Raw genomic sequence first — 25,415 nt, 5'->3', positions numbered from 1 at the left:
TGTTAAAATGCCATTAAAAAATAACTGTATGGAGGACAGGATCTTACAGCTTCTGTTTTAGTATGTTGAATAGGTAGATACAACTTAAACAGCAGGGTACCAAATTAAATTTGTCATATTGAACAGGGCAGGAAGAGGGAAAACGCTGGAACAGGAAATACAGCTCCTTCAATATTACCTAAAGGTAATCTAGGACACCCGTAGGCAAAATGTAAAAAAACAAAAACGGATGAATGTGAAGAATTGGCACACGACCCTTCGTATCAGTAGGTTTGCCTGCTACCTCAGTGAAATGAGTAGCGATATGGATTTACAAAACTAGCGTAGCCCATTGTTTTTAATGGCCATGTGGAAAACAGCCATTTCCATCTCTCCAATGAAATGGATCGGTGTCATACAGAAAGCTGAAGGGAAGGAGGAAATAAGATGAAGCTTCAAAAGCACGGAAGACAGCATGATCAGAGAGGAGGTGTATGCAAAGTTTACGTTCTGCTCGCAACACCCATTTGCAGCAGGAGCGATTGCTTGTCCTAGTTTTGTTATACGGTGATGACTCCTTCCCTCCAGCACCAATCAGACGCGAACAGACGCGCATGCGCTTTTAATCAATGACAATTGTTGATAATCAACTAGAGTTATTTTTTGCATTTCGTGAAATATAATACGCAAGCCCCTGGCTTTGGGGTCTTGGACTATAGTGTAATAGCATTAGGTTACGATCTTACATGAAGGGCTAATGGAGGAAGCAAGAGATTTGGTAAGAGGATTTGTAGTTGCTTGCTTCCTTGTTTCGGTTGTAAAAGAGCCTCAGCTAGCTTGTTAGCTGACTACATACAGTCCTCTTTGTTTTGGTTGTCAGTCTCAGAGCTAGCCCGCTAACTTTACGCACAAGCTGGCGCTCTCTTATACCTAAAATCGGCTGTTTAGATTAACTAGTACTTTGAAGTTTTTTGCGCACAGACACTCTTACAATAGTTATTTTTTCATCTGAGTCTTTATTTTGTGTTTTCTGGGGCACAGAATAATCCAGAGGCCCTTTCTATAGCAGTCAGCTAAGTCGCCAGTTTCTTACACTGATAGCGAGCTGTTTGGCTGTGATCCAGCAGTGTTAACAGCTAACATAGCTGATTAGTTATTGTTGTGGTAACCTGTTGAATAAATTGGAGCCGCAGCGTAATTCGGATATTCAGATTGGAATAAAGTCAGATTTTCAGGCCACGGTTAGCTTAATATAATATTCAGCTAGCAAGCTAGTCGCTGCACATTTCATTGGCTATGCTGAAGGGGTGTATCTTGCAGATGAGCCTCATCACAACTTGGCAACCTCCAAACATTATTGCTGCAAATGCATTCACCAGCACGTTTTTCTCTCATTTTACAATGCTACTTCGTTTAAGTCTGTCTTATAAATTTGTTATTGCACTGAGTATGTTTTTCTGAGCTAGCTGGCTATGCTAGCCAACTTGCCTTATGTTGTAGTTAGTAGCTAGTAGTTAGTAGCGTTTGTACTTTTGAATGCTCATTAAAACAACGAACTAGCTGTGAATTGATCAGATTGTGGTTCTCGTTTTGATGATTCTGTTTACCGATCTTTAAATACGACCACAACGGTTTTTGTGCTTTTACTTTATTAGCTCCAATCCTTTTTTTCTTGCAGGCTGAGCGCAGTTCGCGTTCAGAGCGCAAGAGGAGAGACTCGTTCGGCATTTTTGATGGATATGACAGCAGTGAGGAGTCGAGCAGCAGCTCCAGCTCGGAGGACAGCGAGGATGAAGTGCGCAACATGCCCCCAAGCCTGCCCATCATTAAGAACAACGGCCAAGTTTACACTTACCCAGATGGCAAGGCAGGAATGGGTTAGTGTTTCTGTGTTTGTTTGTTTTTTCCAAATACATACCAGTGGGTTTTTTACCAGCAGTAGCCTATATTCGCATGTGTATTCTTTCTGTTCACCCTTAAAGCAACTTGCGAAATGTGTGGCATGGTTGGGGTACGAGATGCTTTCTACTCAAAAACAAAGAGGTTCTGTAGTGTGTCCTGCTCCAGAAGCTACTCCTCCAATTCTAAAAAAGCCAGCATACTGGCAAGACTTCAGGTAATCATTATTTGCCTCTGCTTTAAATCACCTAATAAATTCTTATTTTCTACCAAAATAGCATTTTGACCCTGTGATTGTAATAGATGTTGTTTTAGATATAGATGTGGTGTTAGATTTAAATGTTAAAATTATATTTAACAAGTGTACTTCACTTGTGTCCCACAAAGGGTAAACCACCAACAAAAAAGGCAAAGGTCTTACAGAAACAGCCACTAATGGCAAAGTTGGCAGCTTATGCACAGTATCAAGCAAATCAGCAGAACCAAGTTAAATCAAAATCAGGTAAGCTTACTGTGGTGGCAAGTATAAATATGAATTTCACCCCCTCTAACCACTTGCAATATAATGAGAGCCAGAGACACATGCTGCGTTTTAAGCAATAAAGATAACATTTGTTTTTAAGGTATGGGTTTCAAGCATTTGTCATTTCCAATAGTGGTTCCTGTTGAGGAGTTTGACTGGGGCAGGTACATCTGTAGCAATAACCTGGTCGGAGCACCAGTAACCTGTTTCAAGCATGTAAGTAATTATTCACAAACACAAGCAGGATCACAGCTTTGCAATTTGTTTGCTGGTGTTTTTCCCCCCACCCTTAAATGTATACGTTTACTTAGCATGTGCTTTTGGTGTACTCTGTTCTCCAGGTACCATTGTGTACATTCTGGAGTGACGTCACTGAGGGTGTGAGGGTAGAGGTCCTCAATTCTGACACAAACCTCTCTACCAAAGTTTACTGGATAGCAGGGATTGTAAAATTGGCAGGTAAAGCCAAATCTTGATTCTGTGTAGATATATCAAAATAGAAACATTTAATAGTACATATAACTATTGTATATAATATTATATAATAAGTTATATTGGAAATTAAATAATTACATTTCTGAATCCTTTCTCCAGGTTTCAAAGCGCTTCTTCGATATGAGGGATTTGATAATGACTCGAGTCATGACTTCTGGTGTAATCTGTGTGTCCCTGAAATACATCCTGTTGGATGGTGTGCCTCAAATGGAAAACCCCTGGTACCTCCGAAATGTAAGTAGTCAGCAGTGCAGTGTAGGCAGTTGATGGCCAAGATGAACTCAGTGGCAGAGAAGTGATGTGACGTTTGTTCATTTTCTCATGTGTAGCAATCCAACACAAGTGCTCTAACTGGAAGGCATTTCTTGTGAAGCGACTAACTGGAGCCAAAACTCTCCCATCTGATTTTTCTGTAAAGGTAGGGGTGCTCATTCATGATCTTGCGTAGTGTAAGAAAGCTGAAGGCAGCCACACTACCCAGGACTCGAACCCAGGTGTGACAGGAGGTAAACGTGAGCTCTGACCACTGGACCAAAGAGCCAGCTCCCTGGCTTAGCAGCCAGAGCACCCAATTAATTGACGGTCTCCATCACACCATCCTCCCCTTCGGAGAGTGACGGTCCCCATCACACAGTAAAACCATATTTCAAATAGTTTGTAAGAATGAGAAACACCCTTGTTCTTTAGTAGCATCGTGCTTCAGCAACAATCACACTTGAGCAGTCCAAACCCTCAAAGGGATAAACCTATGTTAATTAGATGCCCATATCAGCAGGGGCTTTCACTCCAACAGAAATAAATTACTGTCTTTGGCTCCCCTATGCCATAGTGGACTTGTGCCATTGGCAGGAACAGTTGTAAGTGAATGCCATTCTCCCTGTTTGTTTGGCAGGTGCACGAGAGCACACAATACCCGTTTAAGAAACTAATGCGTGTGGAGGTGGTGGATAAAACGCACTTGTGCCGAACGCGTGTGGCTCTGGTCGAGCAGGTGATTGGGGGCCGTTTGCGTCTGGTCTACGAGGAGAGCCAGGATGGCACAGATGACTTCTGGTGTCACATGTACAGCCCACTCATCCATTCCATTGGCTGGTCAAGGAGTATTGGACACCGCTTCAAAAGATCTGGTCAGTTTAGGATGATGTTCATCTGAATTGTTCAAACAGATGGAATGATTCATTGATTTATGAAAACTGATGAATAGAGTCCCTTCTATAGATGTGTCAAAGAAAATTGAGGGCCTTACCGATGCTCCTTCCCAGTTATTTTTGAAGGTAATTTTTTCATCATCTTCATATACATGGAGTCCTTCCTAGTTTACTAATAGATAGCTATCAGTTCTTCATCTGTCTCTTCTTGATGTGTAGGTGAAGGATGTAGACCAAAGTGGCGATTGGTTCAAAGACAACATGAAGCTAGAGGCAATAGACCCTCTCAACCTCTCAGCTATATGTGTCGCTACTGTAAGAAAGGTAATGGCCATACAGTCTGAGTGAATTTATGAAAGAATTATGGAATATAATGTAAATGGAACTCCACCTCCGCCATTGGATTCCTAGTACTGACTTGCTGTCCTCATCGTAGGTGTTAGCAGATGGGTACCTCATGATTGGGATTGATGGCTCAGAGGCAGCAGATGGCTCTGATTGGTTCTGCTACCACTCCACCTCTCCCTCCATCTTCCCTGCAGGCTTCTGTGAAATCAACAGTATCGAGCTCACACCCCCAAGAGGTTATAAGCATTGTATTCTAGATATTCACACTTCTCTGTCAAAGTTGATCTGACCAAGTCATTTGAACTGTGAATGTTGATCTCATTCACAGGGTACTCTAAACTGCCATTCAAATGGTTTGACTACCTCAGAGAAACCGGGTCAAGAGCAGCCCCTGTGAAACTCTTTAACAAAGTAAGTTCCTGTGAAAAAGACAAAGAAAACAGATCATCTTATCACATAATCTGAATTGCCATGAGTGTATATCTGGAACCCGGGTGCTTTTAGATGAAGCACTTTAGAATGACGACTTCAGCCTTTTTTTTTTCCTGGTCTACCCTTTTTGTCGATCTCTGCCCGCACTGTCTGGCCCTCACACATAAGCTGTTAACGCGTGTGCTCCGCAGGACGTCCCCAACCATGGCTTCCGCGAGGGGATGAAGCTGGAGGCGGTAGACCTGATGGAGCCGCGTCTGGTTTGCGTGGCCACCATCACTAGGATCGTCCACCGGCTCCTCCGCATCCACTTTGACGGCTGGGAGGACGAGTACGACCAGTGGGTGGACTGCGAGTCCCCAGACCTCTACCCAGTGGGCTGGTGTCAGCTCACTGGTTACCAGCTCCAGCCTCCCGCAGCACAGGGTAAGGGAGAGACCCAGAACAGCACCAGGGCATCCGAAGACCTGTAGGCCATACATACTGCAGTACAGATTCAAGAAACAAATGTAGGACTTTAAGCATCCGATTTTAGTTCACACACAAGCATTATTATTTTTATTTTTTTTAACTTTATCAGATCACTTTATGCGTTTTCATATCATGGTGCAAACAATTAGGTTTTAAGCAGTGAAATAACAATATTGTGTGTGTGTTTGTGTGTGCCATTATGTATCTCTATTTCATTCTGTTTTTATTTTCTTCAAAGAGTCAATGATAGCGCCTTATAATTTTCCTCTTCAGCCACAAGAGAAGCACCTCTGAATGTGACAAAGCAGAAGAAGAAAGCTCCACAGTACAAAGGGCAGAAGAAAAGTAAGGCACTTCTTCATGTGCATCAACCTGCCTGTCTACTTCCCCCTTGCGGGGCTGACCACTTCCTTTGGTGCAGCGCTCACCCTTCAGGGCACTCTCCCTCCCACTCTGGGCTTGTTTGACTCTAATTCAGTGGCTCATTTGAATGCTGGCTGCTTGCAGTGGTGGCCTTGCTTATTAGCGGGGTGGCAGTCCCTTTGTGGGTGAAAGGTTCTAAGTGCAGATCTTGGGAGGCAGGGCATGATCATCACTCAGTGGATAAGGGACTCTGGTTGTCTGTTAACGATGGTGTGCAGAAACCAGGATCAAACTTGGTAAAAGAGCACCTCCCCAGTAGGTAAGGAAGGCGGTTGTGAGGAGTGGAACTCATGCATGGCTCATGCAGTAACTTGGGTAACCCCAGTCTGGCTTGGTGTTTAGAGAGGAAGATTCCAGTTGGGAGGAGGCCGGTCGGGTTTGGTGGGTCTCTGAGGAGGAGCAGTTTCTCAGGCGATGAAGAGCAGACTCCGCCCCATTACCTGCTCCACCCGTCTGGGTCCAGGCGACCTCCCGCCTCAGGGGTGGAGCGTGATCGCTCTCTCAACTCAGGTAACTTCACTCTCTATCCCTCATGGCCAGGGGCAGGTGGAATACCAGGACACACAGTCGAAAGAGAATTGGCACAGTTCTAACATTGTGGTTGCTTATACAGCGCGGACAGCATGTGACATTAAAGAGGGCTTTATATATGATGGAGTAGGGTTTTCTACTAAATGGTGAACTTCTTTTTTTTTTTTTTGGTCTTTTTAAAAATACTCTGAGGCTATTTTGAGAAAATAGTGTGTGATTTGATCTATGTTTTGTGGTGGAGAAGGGTATTGCATCACAGCTTGTCATGGTCAGGTAAAGATCCAAACCCCGGCCAGTGAGTGTCTGCCATTCAGCAGTAAAAATTCTAGGGTGCATGGGTGCACAACAGTTGTATCTGAAAACTTAAAGGTAGGAAGTTGGATCTTTTTTTTTTTTGTTGTTAAATCTTTTCAGCATGTACACTTTGAATCCAGTGTTTATGCAATGAGGCTTATTGTGTTTATTTTACATACAACTTTAACTACTGCAGCGCTTCTTTGCTAGTAGTTTTTCCTCGGATTTTACTGCCTGCTTTGCCTTTGCGCTTACTTGTCAGACCACCCAAGATGGAAAAAGAATTTTAAGCTTGTGTAGAAATATAAAAAGTGAAGTTGAACTGTCCTCCTCTTGGTCTTCTTTCAGAGGTCCCACTGCAGCTAAAGGAGGAGACTCCGGAGGTGGATGAGTTCACCTTCTCGCAGGGCATGTCGGATCAAGAGAGCAACGGCTCAGGCAGCTACTGCATTAAGCAGGATCCCTGAGCAATGGTGGTCGCCTTGCCCCGGAGGCTTACCTCACTGCCAGCAGCACTGGAAGGTCCCATTCAGAGCGATGCACACAGGACCTGGAAGAACAGGGTGATGGCTTGCTTTCCTCTTCCGTGCCAGCTCTTTTTTTTCTTTTCAGGTAAGAAAAGTCGATGAAAAGACAATTCGGTGACATTTTCACAAGACCGAAGTAACAGGGATTCTCTTTGGAATGGGGACGTTCTTGATTTCCCGTCTTTTGTTTTAGTCAGTTTGCCCGATGGACGACACACTCAGCCCCCCCCCCCCCCCCGCCCCAACCCCCCCAGTGGTCATTGTACTTGAAGTTTTCATAGCTGGTTTTTTTTGGTTTTGTTTTGTTTTGTTTTTCTTCATTATTTCCTGTAACATTTTCATTAACATTTTTAAGACCATGTGTCTCATGCGCTGATTTATTTCAAAACCCTTTTATTTGGATGGTTGTGCATTGTATAAGAGCAGTAAAAGTCTATATTAAAGTATATCCATATATATATTGCATATTATCTATACAGTAGAGTAGTGGAATGAGGGTTCATATATTGGTCATAAACTTTCCTGGTAAGAAGAGGTATAGCCTAATGGAAAACACTGTCACATTTTGCACTACAGGGATGTAAAATTTAATGTATATCAGCCTGTGAAAATGTTGAAGTTACAGCTTTATTGTATTAAGTGACACAAATGTACAAGATGTATAGTGGCTGAGGGGGAATAACTGCTCTAGTCGGCATTGATATGCAAGAACATTTATTCGATATGAAGCCAGTGTTGATTATCTATTGATCACTTACATGGAGCCATTAGTTTAAGTATTTCATGAGCCACAGAATAAAAAAAATGAGAAAATGACTACCAACTAAACACTACCTTGCCATTATCTTTGATAAACTAGCACAGCAGATGAACATTGAAGGAGACCCCTGCTCATTCTGTCTTCATATAACGTGAGAGTTGAGTGATCCTCTGCTCATTATGACCAGTGACCAGCTTCTGTCCTGCACCAGTGTGCAATTAAGCGTATTCTGAGAGCGGTCATCAGTCTGATGTATTTTAAACATTGCGTTCATTCCAGAATAAAAGGTTTTTGTACTACCTCGCAACGTGGGTTTTAAATATACATAGGTTAAGGGTTCATGTGTAATCAAGTTTGTCTTGCTGGTTCTTTAACCACATTTTATTGCAATAGGTAGTTTAGTTTCCACTTACCATTGGAAGGACTATAATTCACCATATGCAAAATAAGAGTTTATAACACATGCACATGGGCATACCATATATTTCAATTTACAAGTTACCAAACCTTTATATTTGTAACATAGCATGTTATTCAGAGAGTCCTTAAAATAGAAAAAAAAGAAAGATATGCAATAATACAGTAATTCTATGTTGTTTTATGATGTCTTATTCTTTAAAAATGGCAACACGTGAAATATATATATATATATATATATATATATATATATATATATATATATATATATATATATATATATATATATATATATATATATATATACATACACACACACACACACACACACACACACACACACACACACACACACACTTGTATTCTATAAACCTAAATCAGATATTCTTACAATATGTTGCAAAACTGTGATGATTTTATAAAAGCTACACTTGAGCTTTCCCTGCTATGGAATATGTAAACCTTTGTTTGCATAGTGATTTATCATAATATAACTATAATCGCTATCCAGTACCAGTAAGGCTGTTGGTGAATTCTCAGGAAATCTTGTATTTCATTGGCTTTTTATTTGCAGTCTTTTGCTTGTATTATTGAATCACGTTTTCTTCATATTTACAACTGATGTGAACAATTTTTTCCATTTACTTTCATTTGTAATACCTCATGGGATAATACAGAACTCTGAAGATAATCAGAATCTTTAGTTTATACTTGCATTATAAAACTCTGTTACTCAAATCCAGTCCTGGAAGGCCATAGCACTGCATGGTTTAGTGTTTCTTGCTCCAGTATAAGTGATGCAGCTCAAGAAAGTAGTATTTGAGATGTGAGCCCTGGAAAGCACTAAAGTGTGACCTTTCATGGCCCACTTTGAGTAACACCCATACAGAGTTAATATGGACCCCATTCCACTCAGTGGATTGTTGGTTGGTTAGTTTTCCCCGCCTCTCCTTCTTCCCACTTCTCAAATGTGCAGACTTTAAATCATATCCTGAAGACAATATTTGGGGTAATATTTTTTACTTGTACTGGGATAACCTACTTACTTTACTGATTTATACTGGGATTAGTTTTAAACTATTCTTTATTTGCAGCTTCCATATGTGCAGTTTTCATGATTTAGTTCTATTTTTTTTTGACAAACATTGATATTTTTTCTGTATATTTCTGTTAACCATTATATAGCCACATATGACATATTTTGAAGCAATATCATGCTGTTCCCCCGTGTTGTCATATTGATGTGTTTTTGGTTAAGTGGTTGGTATGCTATTGAAATGTACATTTGTGAAAATATTTCCTTTACTTCCATGAGACTGTTCAATTTAACTTGTCTTCTAAATCAGTATATGTTTTCTATATAGGCTATTCCTCTGATTCATAGTATCAGGATTAAGGTAAACACTGGTTTTGATGTCAGCTCACTTTGATGTTATTTTTCTTATGACCAAATTCACCTAGTTGTTTGCATATATTAAGACGTGACTGTTTCAAGGCATGAGATTTTTGCTGCTACCCAGAAATGAATCTTAACACACCCTAACGCACAACTTCACCTTTAAAGCAAAATCTTTGTCAGCAAATTAGATGCCTTATCCTGTTTTTCAATATTTGAAGCAAAATTAAGGGATTAAAATGTGTTTTAGATTGATAATCATCAGTGCATGCAGAAATGTTAAGAGTCCACTTAAGGCCTGTACTGTTCTGGCCTTCAATACTAACACGGGTTTTTGTGATACTTTCCCTGTCCTTAGTAATTACATCATGGTGCTATATATATATTTGATAACTCATTAATTTGGTCTATGAAAGGAAATCAAGTCAGGAATTTTAAGGTGGAAAGTGAATATAAAAGTAAACATTCAAAAAATAATAAAATAAAAATTTGTATTTTGGATACAAGTAGCTGAATGATTTGTAATAATGATACCTGAACTAACAGCAGCCCTCACAGATAGGTGGGGGCTGTGGGTTTGTACCTTTTTGATAGTCTGTACATGTTCATGTCTTTGTTTCTGATGATCCTTTGTGCTGTGATAGGGTTTGATAGCTTCTAATGTGTATAGTTCAAATGTGTGGGGATCTTGTTGGTTGAGTACATGTTAATTTGTTTACAAGCATTGCAAACTGTTTCCGCATGGCTGTGAAAATGTATCTGTTGATTTTGAAAACAAGACATTTTACACTGAATTAAAGGATGCTTTAAAAAAGTCTTTTTCCAGATTCTCTAAGATTTTACGCACAATTCTGTCTAATTAAAGTAATTACTGTTTTGTAAGTATGTGTTCTCCGTAAACATTTTGATTAAATACAGACAGCACTCAGTCCACTTAATCAAAAGTAAGTCCCATGTTCAAACCCTGAGAATACTTTTTTAGCATATTTATGTTGGGCATTGAGTGTTCACATGATATTAAGGAAGAATTGAACTGAATTGAAATGAATTTACATATTTCATAACAGTAAATTACAGGAACATCTGTATTTATTTAATCTTATTTAAGTAATGTGAGCCAAATAAGACTTTTTGTTCGCAGTGATGACACTGATTCTTGTTCAAGGATGTTCATTAAAAAGGAAAACAACTTTCAGCCAAATACCTGATATAATCTTCAAGCCAAAATAAATTACAATTGTTTCAGTGATGCAATAGCATTGTGGATCAAAGAGAAATAATTAAAGCTATTTCAGTAACAATAGAAATTGGCCATATTAATCAGTGATTATACCAGTGTCTTATTTTCACAATATCAAGACTTGCACAAATCCCAAATTTTAAAATAAATGGCCTATTTGCTATTTAAAAAGCAGTTTCTCTACAAAATTTTCAAAAAATGAACAGTATTGAGACAGCCAAGAGCATTCCTACATCCCGTTTCCTTTTATATAACAATAAAATGTGAATGCCTCATGTGGCTCAGTTTCACAGATGCAGATAGACAAGACAGCTGGCTCCCCTGCTCCATGGATCACCACCCTTTCTAGCACACTTCGCTTTACTAAATCTAAAGAATGGAAGAAATTAAAATGCATCTATATGTTATTGTGAGTCTTCCATCAAGCCTTAAACTTGGATAAGCCAGATGCATGTTTGGGATAATGGATGTTCAGTGGTGTGTTACAGCACATTGTGCAGATCTATTAGCGCTGGTGGTGTATATGTATTTCAGAAGGACAAATAGACATCTTCAATAGCTAAACATGCATTTAGGGGAAAATATGAATTTCCAGTTTAACAATTAAAATCTACACTGTACATGATGTAATAATTTTATAATCTCATAAGCTAAATTCTATAAAGGTGGTGATTATAAGAAAAGATGGAAAAACCACACACACAAAATAACATTGGCAAAATAACACTGGCTTGAAATGAGAATATCAGAATAGTGTGTGTGTGTGTGTTTGCATGAACAGGAAGATGGGACAGAAACTGACAGCAAGAGACAGATGAAAGAGAAATCTAGTAACCGTTACTCTACAGTGCTCAATCCTTCATTAAACTGAATGAATATAACATGGGGATTTTCCCCCTCTTGCTTTCATTTATTTCCTTTTCACCCCTTTCCTGACATTTTTCCTATAGCCCTGTTGCTTTACTCATGGTTGATGATCTTAGAAACTGACCTCATGAGCTGGACAGAAGATGGTAAACTTCATAAATGACTGATTAAAGGGGGGTGCAGCTGGTTTACAGATTGCTGAAGAGCTCACTACGTTTGCTCCAGTCCATAGGTGGCGCTCTTTTGTTGGAGCGTTTTTGATGTGCACGCTCCTTAGCCTGCTGCAGGGACATGTTCAGATCCAGATCTGAACCTTCATCCACACACAAACCCTTCTCCTCTGGCTTCTCCTGCAACAGCATGACCGTCAATGTCATCATCATCATCACCACCACCAACATCATCTCACACTCTGGACATTCACGACTTCCGCGTGAGTGGCAAGGTGCAAGCATTTCGTTATTATAAACTAGAACTGATGAAGCTGTATATCAAAAACATAATCATGACTATATATAAATCATGACTTCCATTAGGGCATTAAATACGTCATGGTAAATTCTGCTACTAGTGATTTGTGTGCCTTAAGACAAATGGCACAGCAAATACAGACTTCCTGAGCCACAGTTTAATATTAGCAGTTTACATTAGCACCCAGTAATTTGAACTTGTTAGTGTGTGTGCAGACCGACCTCAGGTGGTGGGCTGCAGGCCACAGCAGCAGTAGGTGTGGATGAGGTGGAGGAAGCCATGGGTGTAGCAGGACTCGCCAACGCGCTGGGCTGGGTCTCCTCAGGCCCCTCCTCCTTCAACTGGGCAATAGTAAACATAGCACTGCTTCACACACATATCATAGCACTTCTAACATACCAAGAACAGGACTGAATGTTAACTTTTGGAGACATGCATTACATTTTTCTAACTACAACTACTTCTAATTGTTTTATTACAGTGAGTAATAGCTGTAGTTAGAAAAATATAATCACTGAGCATACACTACAACTATTTTCTTACTGTTTTGTATTACAACCAATGTTGTGTCTTCAACTCTGACCACTAGAGGGAATCCTTGAGACAAATTCCAGACTATACCAATATTGTGTTGTAATAAACATACACAATGTCAATTGTCATACCAGCTTCTTAAGTATTTTTTGAACTTGTTTTTAAAAAGCACTATATAAATCATGTATATTACTATAATTAACTGAATAAAAAAGGGATATAAATATCTCTTTCATCTTGATAGATAGATGTTAAAATATGTTACTTGCTGAGCTAGCACATGTTTGATACCCCACCCCAAAACTATACTGTGTTATTTTGACCACAGTCAAGTGGTTTTCCATTATATTCTTCTACAGATTTGGTCTGAGGAAAGGACTCTGAAAAAGGCCTTGGAAGTTTAAGCAAAACCAGACAGCTGCCCTGATTTGTCACCACCCTCTATACTGACATTTAGTATTTAAAAAAAAAAACGAAAAATATTTTATAATTTTTTTTTTTTACTATTTTGATGGTTTCAGGTCTGGAGAGCTCATGAGGGTGAGAACATGTCTCTATCCATATAGATAGATAGCCATATAGATTTCACACAATACTGCAGCTGAGTTTGAGAGGGTAAGCCATAAACTAGGCTCATCTCCTCACCCCCAGCAGTCTTATCATCTTGAGAAGTCTGCATTACCTCAGAAGAGCAGCTATTAATCTAGCCTAGACCCCTCTGACTCCCTCTCCTCATTCTCCAAGTTAGTGTAGTCTGGCAGTGGATGATAGAGAAGTGAGGTGTAAAAGAAAACAGATGTGTGGGGGATGGGGGTAGAACACCAATAATATTGCCACATCTTCACAATACATAGCATGTACATCTAGGTTAGTATGAAATCTTTACCAAGTTGCTAAAATTGGAGAACACCAATCTCTAAATCTGTACCTTCAACTTGAAATAGAATACCAAAGCAATCAGTTCTGAGTTCTGGGGTTACAGATTAATTTTAGCGCTGGTATGATCTTCCATAGTGTAATTTAATCCAGGGCATGGCTAAGTACCATTCAGGAAAGTGCCACCAGCCCAGCGTTTCTCAGTATCACCACTACCCAAACACACCTGCGAGCTTCTGTAGGGCTTGACAATGATATGAGCTGAAAAGTTACGCATGAAATATTTTAAAAGGTGCAGTTCAAAGCACAAACACTGGCAAGTGTGGTTCAGCTTCCCTGTTTAACTGATTATACCAGTTATTCTTCTGAAAATCTGAAAGACAAACAAAAAGAAAAAGAGATGTTACCTCTTCATCTGCACCTCCACTGGGAGCAGGTTCAGGAAGAGGGCCTGAGAATGCAAAGAGGAAAAATATTGACCAAAAACACACCATAAGCAAATAAATAAATGGATAAAAAATTAATTAAATGTCCAGTAACCATGCACATCTATTTCTCATATAACCTTTTACAGATCAGAAATATTTTCTGCACAACATACTGCTGTCAACACCGCACTTTTAATCATATTTAATCACTTTTGAGCTTGTACACCAAAGAAGCTTGTACAACAGCTACTAGTCTGCTCAATGGTGAAGGAGGGAATGACAGAATAAATGAGTGACTTCTTCCAAGTTAAACATTCAACATCTGTATGACAATACAAAATGAAATGTGTTAACTAAAAGGTCAGTACTCAAAGTCCAAACATACAGACACTCCATATTAACAGGTGGTCACATGTTATGCAAGCTTGGCCCAAGGAATGATATAAAAAAAGATATTAATGGTTTAGAATTAACAGTTAACTGAATTGTGAACTGAATGAAATACAGAAATTCTACAAAAACACTGTAGACTGAAGCATATATTAACAATGGTGAGAGAGGTAGAATGAGCATGCTCAGGGTGAAGCTGATCCATCCTCCAACCCCATGCTGTTGCTGTAGTCATGGCTACCATGACTGCCTTTGAGATGAGCTCTGTTAACATTTTGACTAAACATCTCATGTTGAGACAGAGACGGTGAAGGCTGTGGGTTAATCATTAAACAGTAGTGTGTGCGCAAGCACCGAAAGCTGTGCATCATCAGAACAGGGAGTTCAAGTTCACAGTGGCTGTAAACATGCTTTATTTCCACAAAAAAGTTTGGAATTACAAGGACAAACTGAGGTACACAATGCATTATGCATGCACCCTCCAACGGCAGACTGGCTAGGCTGGCATGGTATTTGGCGTACCTGTCAGGTGCTGCTCGGTGGGCTGAACTTGGCACTGGCTGAAGAAGGCCTCAGTGTCTGGGTCCACCACCAACATCCGGAGCTCGTCTCCACCTGCCTTGATTGCAGCCACCACATCTGAGTGCTGCATGCCCAGGACGGACACGCCGTTCACCTGCCAGAAAGAGCCAGCCTTGTTTTTCCTTTTTTTTTAAATTTTTTATTAGTAACATTCAAATGTTACTAATCAGTGATTCACTGCAGGTGGTCAGCAGAACTAAATATCATGATGTGTATTGTGAAGGCATTGTCAAATATCAGGTCTATGTGTCAGGGCTGTGCACTGGGGCTGTGCGTCAGGCCACTTGAGGGCTGTGTGTGAGGGTTGTGGCATCAGAGATGTGCATCAGGCCTTTGTCAGGGCTGTGTGTCAGGGCTGTGTGTCAGGGCTGTGTGTCAGGGCTGTGTGTCAAGGCTGTGCATCAAGGTCTAGCATCAGGGAAGCTGCATCAGGGTTGTGTATCAGGGCTCTGTGTCAAGGTTGTGTGTTAGTGCTGAGTCAGCGCTGCATCAAGGGTTGCATCAGGGCTTTGTGCCAGGCTGTGTCAGGGCTGTTGCATCAGGACTGTGTCAGGGCTGTGCGTCAGGGCTGTCAGGGCTGTCAGGGCTGTGTGTCAGGGCTGTGCAGGCGAAGGAATGTGTGGGGGAGAGCCAGCACACGAGTGGGCTGCTAGGAATGCCTCTCCCACCCTCCCAAGCTCCAAGCAATTAAACAGCAGCAAGCAAACAACAGCCCCCTTATACTTGTCCCAGTCTTCACAGGAGATAACCCCTTCCCACAGTCCACACACACACACACACACACAGACTCATGTTCCCCTACACTCATAAGAAAATAGCTCCAAAAAGGTGAGAATGTGCTGGCAAAGCATGTGCAACATCTGAGCTGTTCAGTTTCACTGCCATTTCAGGAAAAGGCCCAGGCATCAGCTTCATTCATGACATTTCCATGTCTGAGTGCTCTCTGAGCAAACGCCAGAGCAGCACAGGGCCTTGCTGAAGGCTGGAGCGAGAATGCCAGCGTGAAAGTGTAAAAAACCCAGTCTGCCTTTAACCATAGCCAGCATTCACATTCTCACTGTGCTTGGCTTGTTCCCGGAATGGCTGGGAAATGCCTTTAAAATGGAAATCCCTTCTGGAAGGAGGGCAGAGCAGCCTGACACAATATGCCCCAACAGGAATTTATCAATGTGTGCAACAAATACACTATTCAAGGTCTTTGTCCGAACAGGCTGAACCATTATGCAATGGGAGAGCAGCCGGGAGAGCTGAAGCTGCTCGCAGGAGGTGCGAAGTGCTAATCTAGGTTGGGACAGCGCTAAACGGACGAAGGCTCTTAAACTCGCTGCGTTGACTGCCCCTGGCATGGTGCCAGTGAGATAGCCTCTGACCTTTTTGAATGGTTTGCCCCTGTGTTATGGGGGCCAGGTTCTGTGTCCTGCTCACGGTCACATAATTCTGTGGTCCTGTTAAAAAACAACACCCTACAAATGGATATAAAAGTTTGTGCAGGTACACTCTTACTGCAAGGTACCCTGGTATGTCTCTCTCTGCTCTTTTATTCTGCCAGGCTGCTCTGCTGATATTGGAACTGCGTAACTTCATCCTGTAGACTTTAACTGGATTAGGCAAGGGTGTGTTTCACCACAAACACCACGGAAAGACTGGGATACAAGAACCCTGGTCCCTGACCTTTGGTGAGGCATGCTTTAATCCTAGTACTCCTGTAAAGGCAGTAACTATACTGACCACTTTTGCTCTGATGGGTCAGCTAGCAAACACTATTTTAACACTAAAGCACAGTGTATGTACAGAAGGTGAGATTTTACCAATCAGTGTCCCGTAAATGCCATAATAAAGCCTAAAATTGCCACCTCTCAAGTTCCAGTGTTCAACAAACAGAGCAGTGGTCATCCCCTACAGCACTTCACAGTGCAAGGGCGTGTAGCTGGGGGTAGGGCTCCAGCAGTACCATACCTCCACCACTTTATCTTGGGGCCGAAGTCCAGATTGCTCGGCGGGGGAGCCTTCGTCCACCGCCCTGATACACTGACCCGGTTTGGATTTCTCACTGTGGAGGTTAAAGCCATAACCCATCGCCCCCTTCTTCATGTGACAGAGACGAGGACGAAGCTCATTCTTGGACTCCTGCAACAGACACAGGAGAAACAGAAGTGAGAGAGATAGTGAGATAGACAGAATGAACTGGATATGAACATATTGCATTGAAGTTACTAAAAAGCTTTTGCGTAACACAGAAAAACATGTAGATAATTAAACATCTAAGAATCCCCACATAGCACTTTTCAGAGAAAGTAACAACAGCACTTTTCTTTCAGTCAGTCATCATAATGACTGCCATCATAACACATAAGAAATGAATATAAAGTACAGATCAGTTGCAGTAATGCTAATACAGTAACACTGATACCACAACCTGTACACTAAAACACATTTTCTCTATTCTTGCAGTATTAAGTACAATTTATATACAAAAATTAAAGAAAACAACATACCATTTAGATTTTGTTAAATTGCAGCTTTGTCCGTGTGTAGTGCTTAAGGAAGAACTGATGAGACTGTCATGTATACTTCCTTTTTCATCAAAAAGCCTGATAATATATGACACGAGCAGGCACCACCCAGTGAATCTGCATCAGCAAACATGACCTGCTGAGGCAGTAAAAGAGACCAGCCAACTCTCCTGATGCTGAAAATCAACATATCCATGAGCACACTTGCCAACACCAATGCCAATAATTGGTTTGTAATAACCCAGCAAAATCTTAAATGATCAGATATCAAGTTAAACATTCAACAGCTTCAAATAAAGAAAAAATGAGAGCTTTGGGCAAACTACTGGTACGGAAAAGTACAAAAAAGCTACAACTCTGTCTGTACTATGTCCCCACCCATATCAGGAGTGTACAGTACATTGTGTCTAAACAGTCTACATGGAAAAGCAACAGTGAACTTGTCTTAAGCATCTGTAAGATTCCAGACTTTAAAAACAGTGTTATTGTCAGCATCAGTGTACAGGCTTAAACAAGATTATCAATGTCTGCTCTCCAAAGGGGATAGGTGAGGGGTGATCAAATATAATAAACATGCTGAAGCGGCAACGGTTAAGGCTAGGGTTACTTCTTCAACTTCTTAGACTTAGAAAGTCTAGCCAAAGAGAACATTCTACGTCTGCTAGAAAACTAACTATAGTGACTGAAGTGACTGAAGTGCTTTCCAGTCTTCACTCATTTAAGATGCCACAAGCTGTGGTTACTCAGGAAAGTGAGTACTCTGCTTGTAGGTGAGACTATGAAGGAAAAGAGAAGCCACATTTTCCCTACAGTTCACCACAGGGTAATCCAGCAGATCCCATATGTTGTTGTAAGAACATAATCCCACAGCCACAGAGCATTAAGATACATCTGAGGATGACGTGAGCTCCCAGTCTGCTCTCATCAGGTCAAGGAATGTCAGGAAACTACAGTGTGCAACTCGTTTCAGCGTGATATTTGCATATCATGGTCATAGAAGAATGCAAAGGATTATGCGATTGTTTCAGAAATGCACCAGCGCCTCTTATGACTGCCTAAGGTGAAATAGTAATATTAATGAAAATAAAATTTAAACCAGAGAAACTTCTTCATAACAGGAGATCAGAATTAAGGTTTTATCTAATCTGTGTGCAGTTGCTGCTGTGTAAAAATACATGGTTGTGTTAAAGTCGGGCCAAAACTGTGGGGACAGTTTCTCAGATCTAAAAAGAAGAGAAACACTGAATCCATAATGAGCCCTGTGAGGCTCCACACTCATCCGCACAACGATAAGACACCGCTATACTACAGGATAAAGCCTTCACCCCTTATCCTTGCCATTTACTTGCAATGCACATTGTGTGCGGCATTGGGAGATGGTAGGGGGTGGCATGAAGAGTCCCACTGCACTCCTCCCTCCTTGTTTGAAGGGAAGCTCATGGAGTCGAGCAGAGGGGGTTAATACATTGTGTCTCCCTTCAGCTATGTTAGCATGAGGTCTGGGTGAGGGAGTGGCCCACCCTTTGAACATGGTGAGGGTTCCGTAACACTATATGCCCTACTGCACAACACAGCAAGAAATAGTATGGAACAGACTGTGAGATTATTAATTGTCTTATAAACGTATGACTAAGTAGGCCAATGTATCGGTGAGTGGTGAGGAGGCGGACACGTGCAGAGAAGAGCGAGATTTATTATGGGCAAATCCGAAATCAGAGTCGTTGTAGCAGTCCAGGGTCATAAAGCCAACACGGAGAATACGTGGATACATGTGCAAAACAAAAACACACAAAGGCATATAGGGGAATCAGGCTATAACAAAGACTAGGGAAAACTCGTGGCTAAGAAACACAAAGGCTAGGATACACAGAGTACAAATTTACAGGTATACAGAGACGGGCTTTCAAAAGCCGATTCAAAAATAAACAGGAAACAGCAATGAAATAAACAACCACAATGAAGAGCCAAGACCAAGGCCACAAGGCAGGGTTTAAATACATGAACTAAACGAGGGACAGGTGTGGAAAATCAAACGAGGGGCGGAGAAAACAAAACTATAGCACGGAACTAAAATACACAAGACAGGGAAAACACGGAACATGGAAGATGGGAGAGACTAATTGTGACAGCCAATTTAAAAAAACTAAACAAAGAGCTTAACATAGATTGGTTAGGACTCAGTTTTATATGGCATATATATGTGTGTAAAAGTAAAATAACAGAAAACAACTTCATGTTCCATTTAATAGGTTTCAGTCTATCTGGCCTGCGGGACCCTTAGATTGCAATCTATTTGACTCCAGTGTCCTAGAGTGGAGGCTGGCCTTATAATGGCCTTTAGGAGCAGAGTCCTGGGCCTATGCTCCTCCTGCGTAAATGTCACAGCGTAAAGGAGTGAGGAGACTACCTCTGGAAGGTGTACTCCATGCGAACCAGCTGCTGTTCTACAGTACCCATCCATAATCGTGATTCTTGTCCATGTGGTTAATGTGGAGCGGCAGCAGCTGGGACCGGGCTGACCCATCGTGTGGTGTTTCATATAAACTTTTCCTTTCTCTGAATTCCCCACAGAGCATGGTACCGCTTGTAAGAGATAATGCGGTTAAGGACAAAATTCATCACTAGAGCAAAGAGTGCTTACAGGCCTCATTGTGCCATGGCAAGTAATCATTCTTTCATTTAATTTTTCCTCATCTTAGCAAAAAAGGTCTGTGTTTGAACAATGATTAACAAAAACAAAAAGAAAAAAACTTTTAGAGAAGTGATTTGAAGTGTTGGCCGCATGCCTGTGAAGTTGCCCTGGACCCTTTCAATATAATGGAAACCACTTCACACCACTAATATTCATCATCAAGCTAAATAATGTCTCGCTATGGGGAGTAAGTATAAGTCATTTTTGCATGCACACCTACACAGCTACATACATATTTCCATCACCTGCACCTCAAGCAAAGTGTGGAGAAACATCTTAACTCACTATTGCTAACCATTATAATATGATACACTATCTCAAAGGTTAATGACTTTATAACTCATGTATATTATGTTGTTTATGGTTTATTTAACAGAGGAGTTACATAAGAAGATTGGGTAGAGGGTATAGAAATGTTGGGGAAAGGGTTCATTTTCATATATCAATGCCACAGTTCAGATCTAAAAGCAGCAAAACCTGAGAGAGGTACATGATTAGTGATTCTGACCGCAAAGGAGAATGTGAAGGTGTTAATGGCCCCATGCTGAAGTGCTGAATATTTGAGTGAACATACAGAGATAATAATCAACCTCCACATCCCTGACACCACAGTTCAAACAACCCCCCTCCCCAAAAGACAGCACACTACACACATGCGCACACGCCAAGTGAGATAAAATGACGCCACTGATACCAGAAGGCAGAAAATGGGGACTGCAATGGGACTGCCATCATTTATACTGCCTTTAAACAAAAAAAGGCTTGCTACCAGGAAACCAACAGACTTGTAACACAGGAAGTGGTTTATTCAAATGTGTGTTCATTGCTCTCTCCCTTACATCTTCACAGGGCATTTCACCATCAGTGACTGTTATACACTCAAACTGACACCTGACCCTTTGTTTAGTTTTGAAAGTTACATATGACTGCGAACATGAAGTTAACATGAAGCAGCTGAATCCAGGAAAACATCATTCCATGCCAGCTGCATTATTGGCAAATTCAACACCACAAAATTCATTAAAACACAAATATCACTTGCCGCAAGGACAAGATGGCTGAAGATAAAAGGTTAAACTATTTTAAAATGAGCAGGTTATATTTTAAATTTTTTAAAATAAGGTATATATACCTATAAGGTAATGAAGTCACTTAACAAAAAACCTCTACCTTTGGCCTATCATGCAGTATATGTGTCAGTAGGAGTAGAAAGACTGCAAAAGAGAGACAGACAGAGAAAATGTGCACTTTGTTACAGCATAATAGATGATGATAAACCAGTTTATGCTACGACAGGACTCACAGACTCAAGAATTTAATTGGATTAGGTGAGGGTGCACACTTGATTGCCAGCCTTCCTGTAGTATGAGGACACTTCTACTACCACACCCACTCAAAACATTATTAAAGACATTTCCATTACAGTTCACAATAGTGGTTTTGACTTCATATAGCAAATAATGGTTGTACATACTAGTCACACACATTCACATAATGTTCCTAAAACAGCTGAGGGGTGGGGCCTTCACAGAATTTGAAACTACCTACACAGCATCAGGAGTCATCTGAGGAATTTCACTAAGGTTACAATTAGGATCAGGTCTGCTAATCAGGCTATGTGACACAGGATGTTGTAATATCCGAAAGTTTCTAACAAAGTAGCTTTGTAATCCACTGTTTGTACTGTAATGGTGCACTTTAGAGATAATATGACAAGTTTGGTGATACAGACTGCATCAATAACTAGCAATATATTACCTAAAAATAAAGCATTCTTGAAAATGAAGTTTATATTAAAGACAAGTGCTTGCCCATATAAGGTGCCTAATGTATGTTATGATGGCTTTACAGTAATCCTATTTAATCATGTGTAACCTGAAACATGATGACACAAATCATCATCATTTATAACTAGTCTTATTACAACACTTTATAACATGTTTATTACCATCATATTTGTTTTGGCAATCCTGGTATGGTACCTGGGAAAACGCCTAGAAAACCAGCTAACCCTCTGTGTGAGTAACCCGTTCCCAAATCTCATCTCAGTTTGGTAAGAACACCCTGCTGTGGCTGGCCTCAGACAAAGGGTGCTTAGTCTCGGCCAAGCAGCCAGCCAGTCTGAGGATGCCCCATTCAGCTGTAGAATCCTGAACAATTAGAGCAAGGCAACATAAAAAGCCTTGGACTCACAGAATATCCCTCCCCAACAAAGCAGTCCTTCACAGATGAGCAAGGTTTAAAAAAATACTTTGATAATTGCAGGGATTAAAAGTGTTTTTTAGAATCCACACTAGGCCAAAAGCTCTAAGTAAATCTTTAAGTGAAAGGCTATTCTGCACAGAATCTTTACCTCCACTCTGCTAATGGAAAGAATGGCAGATTGTGCTGGAATAGTTTCAGGTCAATGTAGTATACCGATAGCAGATCAGACATTAAATGTTATGTTATAGTTATGAATAGTTGTTATATAACTATACGTGAACTTAATGTTGACCAATATCAAACTACTACTATTAATGTGGCTTCAAATTAAGGCAGGCTTTACAGCAGTCCTCCAAACTAAATGGAATTTCAGTCCACACTTCAGAAATCAAAGGGCTGTTAGGCTACAAACTGATGGATTAAACAAGTAAAAATCATCGCAAACGTTTAATGCTAAGGAACGGCCACTTATTCTACTAAAGTTCGGGATGACACACCTCTTACCCAGTAAGTCTTTTTTTTTTTTCAGTCAAAAGATGAAATATGTTTTATATTTTTATTCTCTGGCAAGCATTTGACTTTCCATGCACCTTGCACTACCAGGCACTAACTACACGTCAATCCCCAACTCCACCGCCTCTTTTTTAAACCTAGTTTGTTGGAGCTTTAGCGTCTGAGTAATCAGACCGTACACTAAATTACTACACGCAATGGGGCTTATACCTCGTGACGAGACTTATCGTACAACTTAACTAAATCATTCTAATATCAGTAAACTTTCAAATGACAGAAGTAACTCTGGCCGACAGAGACAAAAGCTAGTGTCTGACGAGTTAAGCATGAACTGCCGGTAAAAGCAATGAACAGGTTAGTCTCGGACATTCCCAACTTGTTAAAACATTGCTTTCCTCTGTCGGTACTCCAGTGAACCTTCAAATCACACCATGTCGGGCTGGAGTGGTAATCCATAAAATTACTTAGAATCACAGGACCTGGTTATTCCCTTTCCGTGCTAAGCAAAATGTTCTTTACAATGTGCGTTTACATTAATCATCTTAGAAATAATGTAAAAAGAATATGTGCGCAGCTCTTGAAATCTTCAATTAATTAAGTTCGTCTAGTTCTAGTCTCCGCAAACATGGAACACGTGGGAAGTAGAAGTCTAACGCGAGGGCGTGCGAGTCTTTTACCAATATTTAATCTCTGTAAATTTACCTTGGAGCTCACGCTCAGCCTGTCGATGGCAATGTCACCGTTTGTGTTTGAAACAGGCGTTGGTTCCATTGGTGTATCATTCTTATCTTCGTCTTTGCTGTCCGATTCGCTTCTCGGCAATGGAATGCCCCCGGTGACGAATTCTATTTGGCACTTCAGGTTATGCTCTTTAAGTAGTTGCTCCGTCTCAGCATCAATTACAATGAGATCCAGTTTGCCTGTAACAGCTCGTATCCGGGAGACAACTTGCTGATGACTTTCTCCTTCTACTCTCTCTCCATTAACAAACGCAACTCTGTCCCCGGCAAGTAGACCCGATATCTCAGCTGGAGAATTCGGTTCCACAAGCCGGATGAATTGACCCGGCTTCCCCTTCTCACCGTGGAGATGAAAACCATAACCATCAGCACCCTTTTCTACAACACACAATCTAGGCCTAAGATTGCTTGACATGCTTAACTCTCAGCAGTTACAGACAGAACGTAAAGCAGATCTGACGTAACAATAGTAAGGAAGACTTTGAAGAGATCAAAGAAAGTTCGATATGACGCTTAACTTCCGAATGATATTTTTCGAAAGAAGTATAGTTTCTAAGCCTGCGGAGAAAAAACGCTCCCTCGTCCCCAACTCTTAGTACTGAATGCAGTGAAAAACACTGTTTTTCGTAAAAGCGAAATGACGTCTTCACGGCTGACAGGTGACTGGGCCAATCAATGGGCATGCTCAACTAGTGTTGCGTAAAGGCTGTTTGACAAGCCAATAAGTTTCCTTCTAAAATGCTTCTTTTTTTTTCTTTTTTTTTTCAATCCCGGACATATTTTAATATTCGTCCCGCTATATCGCACATTTAAGATACATTAGGGGCTTAATTATTGATGAGTCAGTTGTGTTTGAAAGAGGGTAAATTCTAACATTCTAGGAAAGTTGGGAAAGTTATTGCGAACGTATTTATTCAGATGGTCTAATACATAAACTGTATTAAGACTAAGCGATAAGCGTGGGACAGGTGCACCGTTATCCAGTAAAGGGAACAAGAAAGTGTTCTATAGAGGTTGTATAGAGGGTACCATTAAAATGCCATTTGACTGTTGTGTAATGAAGCATTGCGTTTCTTAAAATGTATCATAGCCTTTATCAAAACACTGAGATTTAGGAGAACCTTGATGTAATCAAATTTGAATCCCTAACATCTTACCCACCAACAATTTCCTTGTCTGTCAGCGAGATTTCATTCCTGGAAGGGCTGGTAGTGCAGCAGAAAAAACGAAAAGATACCGATCTATGAGCTGCTGATAATATACGGACAATACTTTCACATTACCTAACACATCACAATTGACCAGGGCCAAGGAAACACACCCAAAATACCATAGGTTATATTCCTGTACTGATGTACCATAATGGAGCATATCATATAACCAGAGTCATTTTGTGCCTGGGTGCACATTACACAGTATGTCATTATGCACTTATAAAAGAAATCTTAGTGGCAACAATAAGAAATAGCTAAGAGAAAAGGAAGCATTGTTCAGGCTAAGGCCAATTATTGTGAAGAAAATGAAATGTTCTCAGGAAATGTCACTGTAGGCATATATTGATAAGTATTTGTGAGTAGGCTATGTCCAGTGGATGTGTGAGAAGATAAACAATAACCTTTCTAGACAGGATGTGTAAATCATTTTAAAAGAAAAAAAAATGTAATACTTCATAGTAAATCATGTAAAACACTCCTTCCCTCTCTGATAAAAATAAACAAAGA

At 40.6% G+C, this 25,415-nt stretch overlaps 2 protein-coding genes and 1 long non-coding RNA gene across 8 annotated transcripts; 1 reads left to right on the top strand and 2 right to left on the bottom strand.

Moving 5' to 3' along the window:
• The first annotated feature begins 107 nt into the window (after positions 1-107).
• mbtd1 (mbt domain containing 1) lies at positions 108-8,128 on the top strand. 6 transcript variants are annotated; one of them, XM_027002681.3, is made up of 17 exons: positions 108-757; positions 1,658-1,856; positions 1,962-2,095; positions 2,266-2,380; positions 2,535-2,617; positions 2,743-2,860; positions 2,996-3,130; positions 3,226-3,314; positions 3,789-4,023; positions 4,115-4,170; positions 4,264-4,368; positions 4,481-4,628; positions 4,721-4,803; positions 5,016-5,250; positions 5,569-5,640; positions 6,061-6,228; positions 6,892-8,128. In XM_027002681.3, the coding sequence occupies exons 1-17, from the start codon at positions 737-739 to the stop codon at positions 7,008-7,010; spliced, it is 2,115 nt and encodes a 704-aa protein (XP_026858482.1). In that variant the 5' UTR covers positions 108-736; the 3' UTR covers positions 7,011-8,128. The 6 variants fall into 6 exon arrangements, 4 of the variants coding, with proteins under 4 accessions (XP_026858482.1, XP_081554032.1, XP_081554034.1 ...); XM_081697906.1 differs by having other exon boundaries at positions 2,502-2,617; XR_014117251.1 differs by lacking the exon at positions 6,061-6,228 and having other exon boundaries at positions 2,502-2,617; positions 5,534-5,640; positions 6,892-7,030.
• On the bottom strand, positions 2,752-5,008 carry LOC145651341 (uncharacterized). The gene is made up of 5 exons (XR_014117252.1): positions 4,756-5,008; positions 4,463-4,590; positions 4,143-4,357; positions 3,855-4,045; positions 2,752-2,879 (listed from the first exon to the last, which is right to left on the bottom strand). It is a non-coding gene; the product is annotated as an uncharacterized LOC145651341 (long non-coding RNA).
• Positions 7,768-24,329, bottom strand: nherf1a (NHERF family PDZ scaffold protein 1a). Its single transcript, XM_027002684.3, has 6 exons — positions 23,657-24,329; positions 16,988-17,158; positions 14,972-15,125; positions 14,039-14,082; positions 12,443-12,562; positions 7,768-12,100 (listed from the first exon to the last, which is right to left on the bottom strand). Exons 1-6 carry the CDS (start codon positions 24,107-24,109, stop codon positions 11,939-11,941), a joined length of 1,104 nt encoding a protein of 367 aa, XP_026858485.2. The 5' UTR covers positions 24,110-24,329; the 3' UTR covers positions 7,768-11,938.
• Between the last annotated feature and the right edge of the window lie 1,086 nt (positions 24,330-25,415).

This window comes from Electrophorus electricus, chromosome 15, assembly GCF_041902795.1.
Source record: "Electrophorus electricus isolate QZ-2024a chromosome 15, ASM4190279v1, whole genome shotgun sequence".
Taxonomy (NCBI): domain Eukaryota; kingdom Metazoa; phylum Chordata; class Actinopteri; order Gymnotiformes; family Gymnotidae; genus Electrophorus; species Electrophorus electricus.
Note: the sequence above shows the minus strand (reverse complement) of the source record. Positions and strands in the feature narration are given on the sequence as shown.

Coding starts and splice junctions, on each gene's coding strand:
- nherf1a (XM_027002684.3), bottom strand. CDS start 24,109: ATGTCAAGCAATCTTAGGCCTAGATTGTGTGTTGTAGAAAAGGGTGCT. Junction 12,563..14,038: donor GTGGAGGTGCAGATGAAGAG/GTAACATCTCTT, acceptor ACTATTGCCCAG/TTGAAGGAGGAGGGGCCTGA. Junction 12,101..12,442: donor CCTGCAGCCCACCACCTGAG/GTCGGTCTGCAC, acceptor ATGCTGTTGCAG/GAGAAGCCAGAGGAGAAGGG.
- mbtd1 (XM_081697906.1), top strand. CDS start 737: ATGGAGGAAGCAAGAGATTTG. Junction 1,857..1,961: donor AGATGGCAAGGCAGGAATGG/GTTAGTGTTTCT, acceptor TCACCCTTAAAG/CAACTTGCGAAATGTGTGGC. Junction 5,641..6,060: donor GTACAAAGGGCAGAAGAAAA/GTAAGGCACTTC, acceptor CTTGGTGTTTAG/AGAGGAAGATTCCAGTTGGG.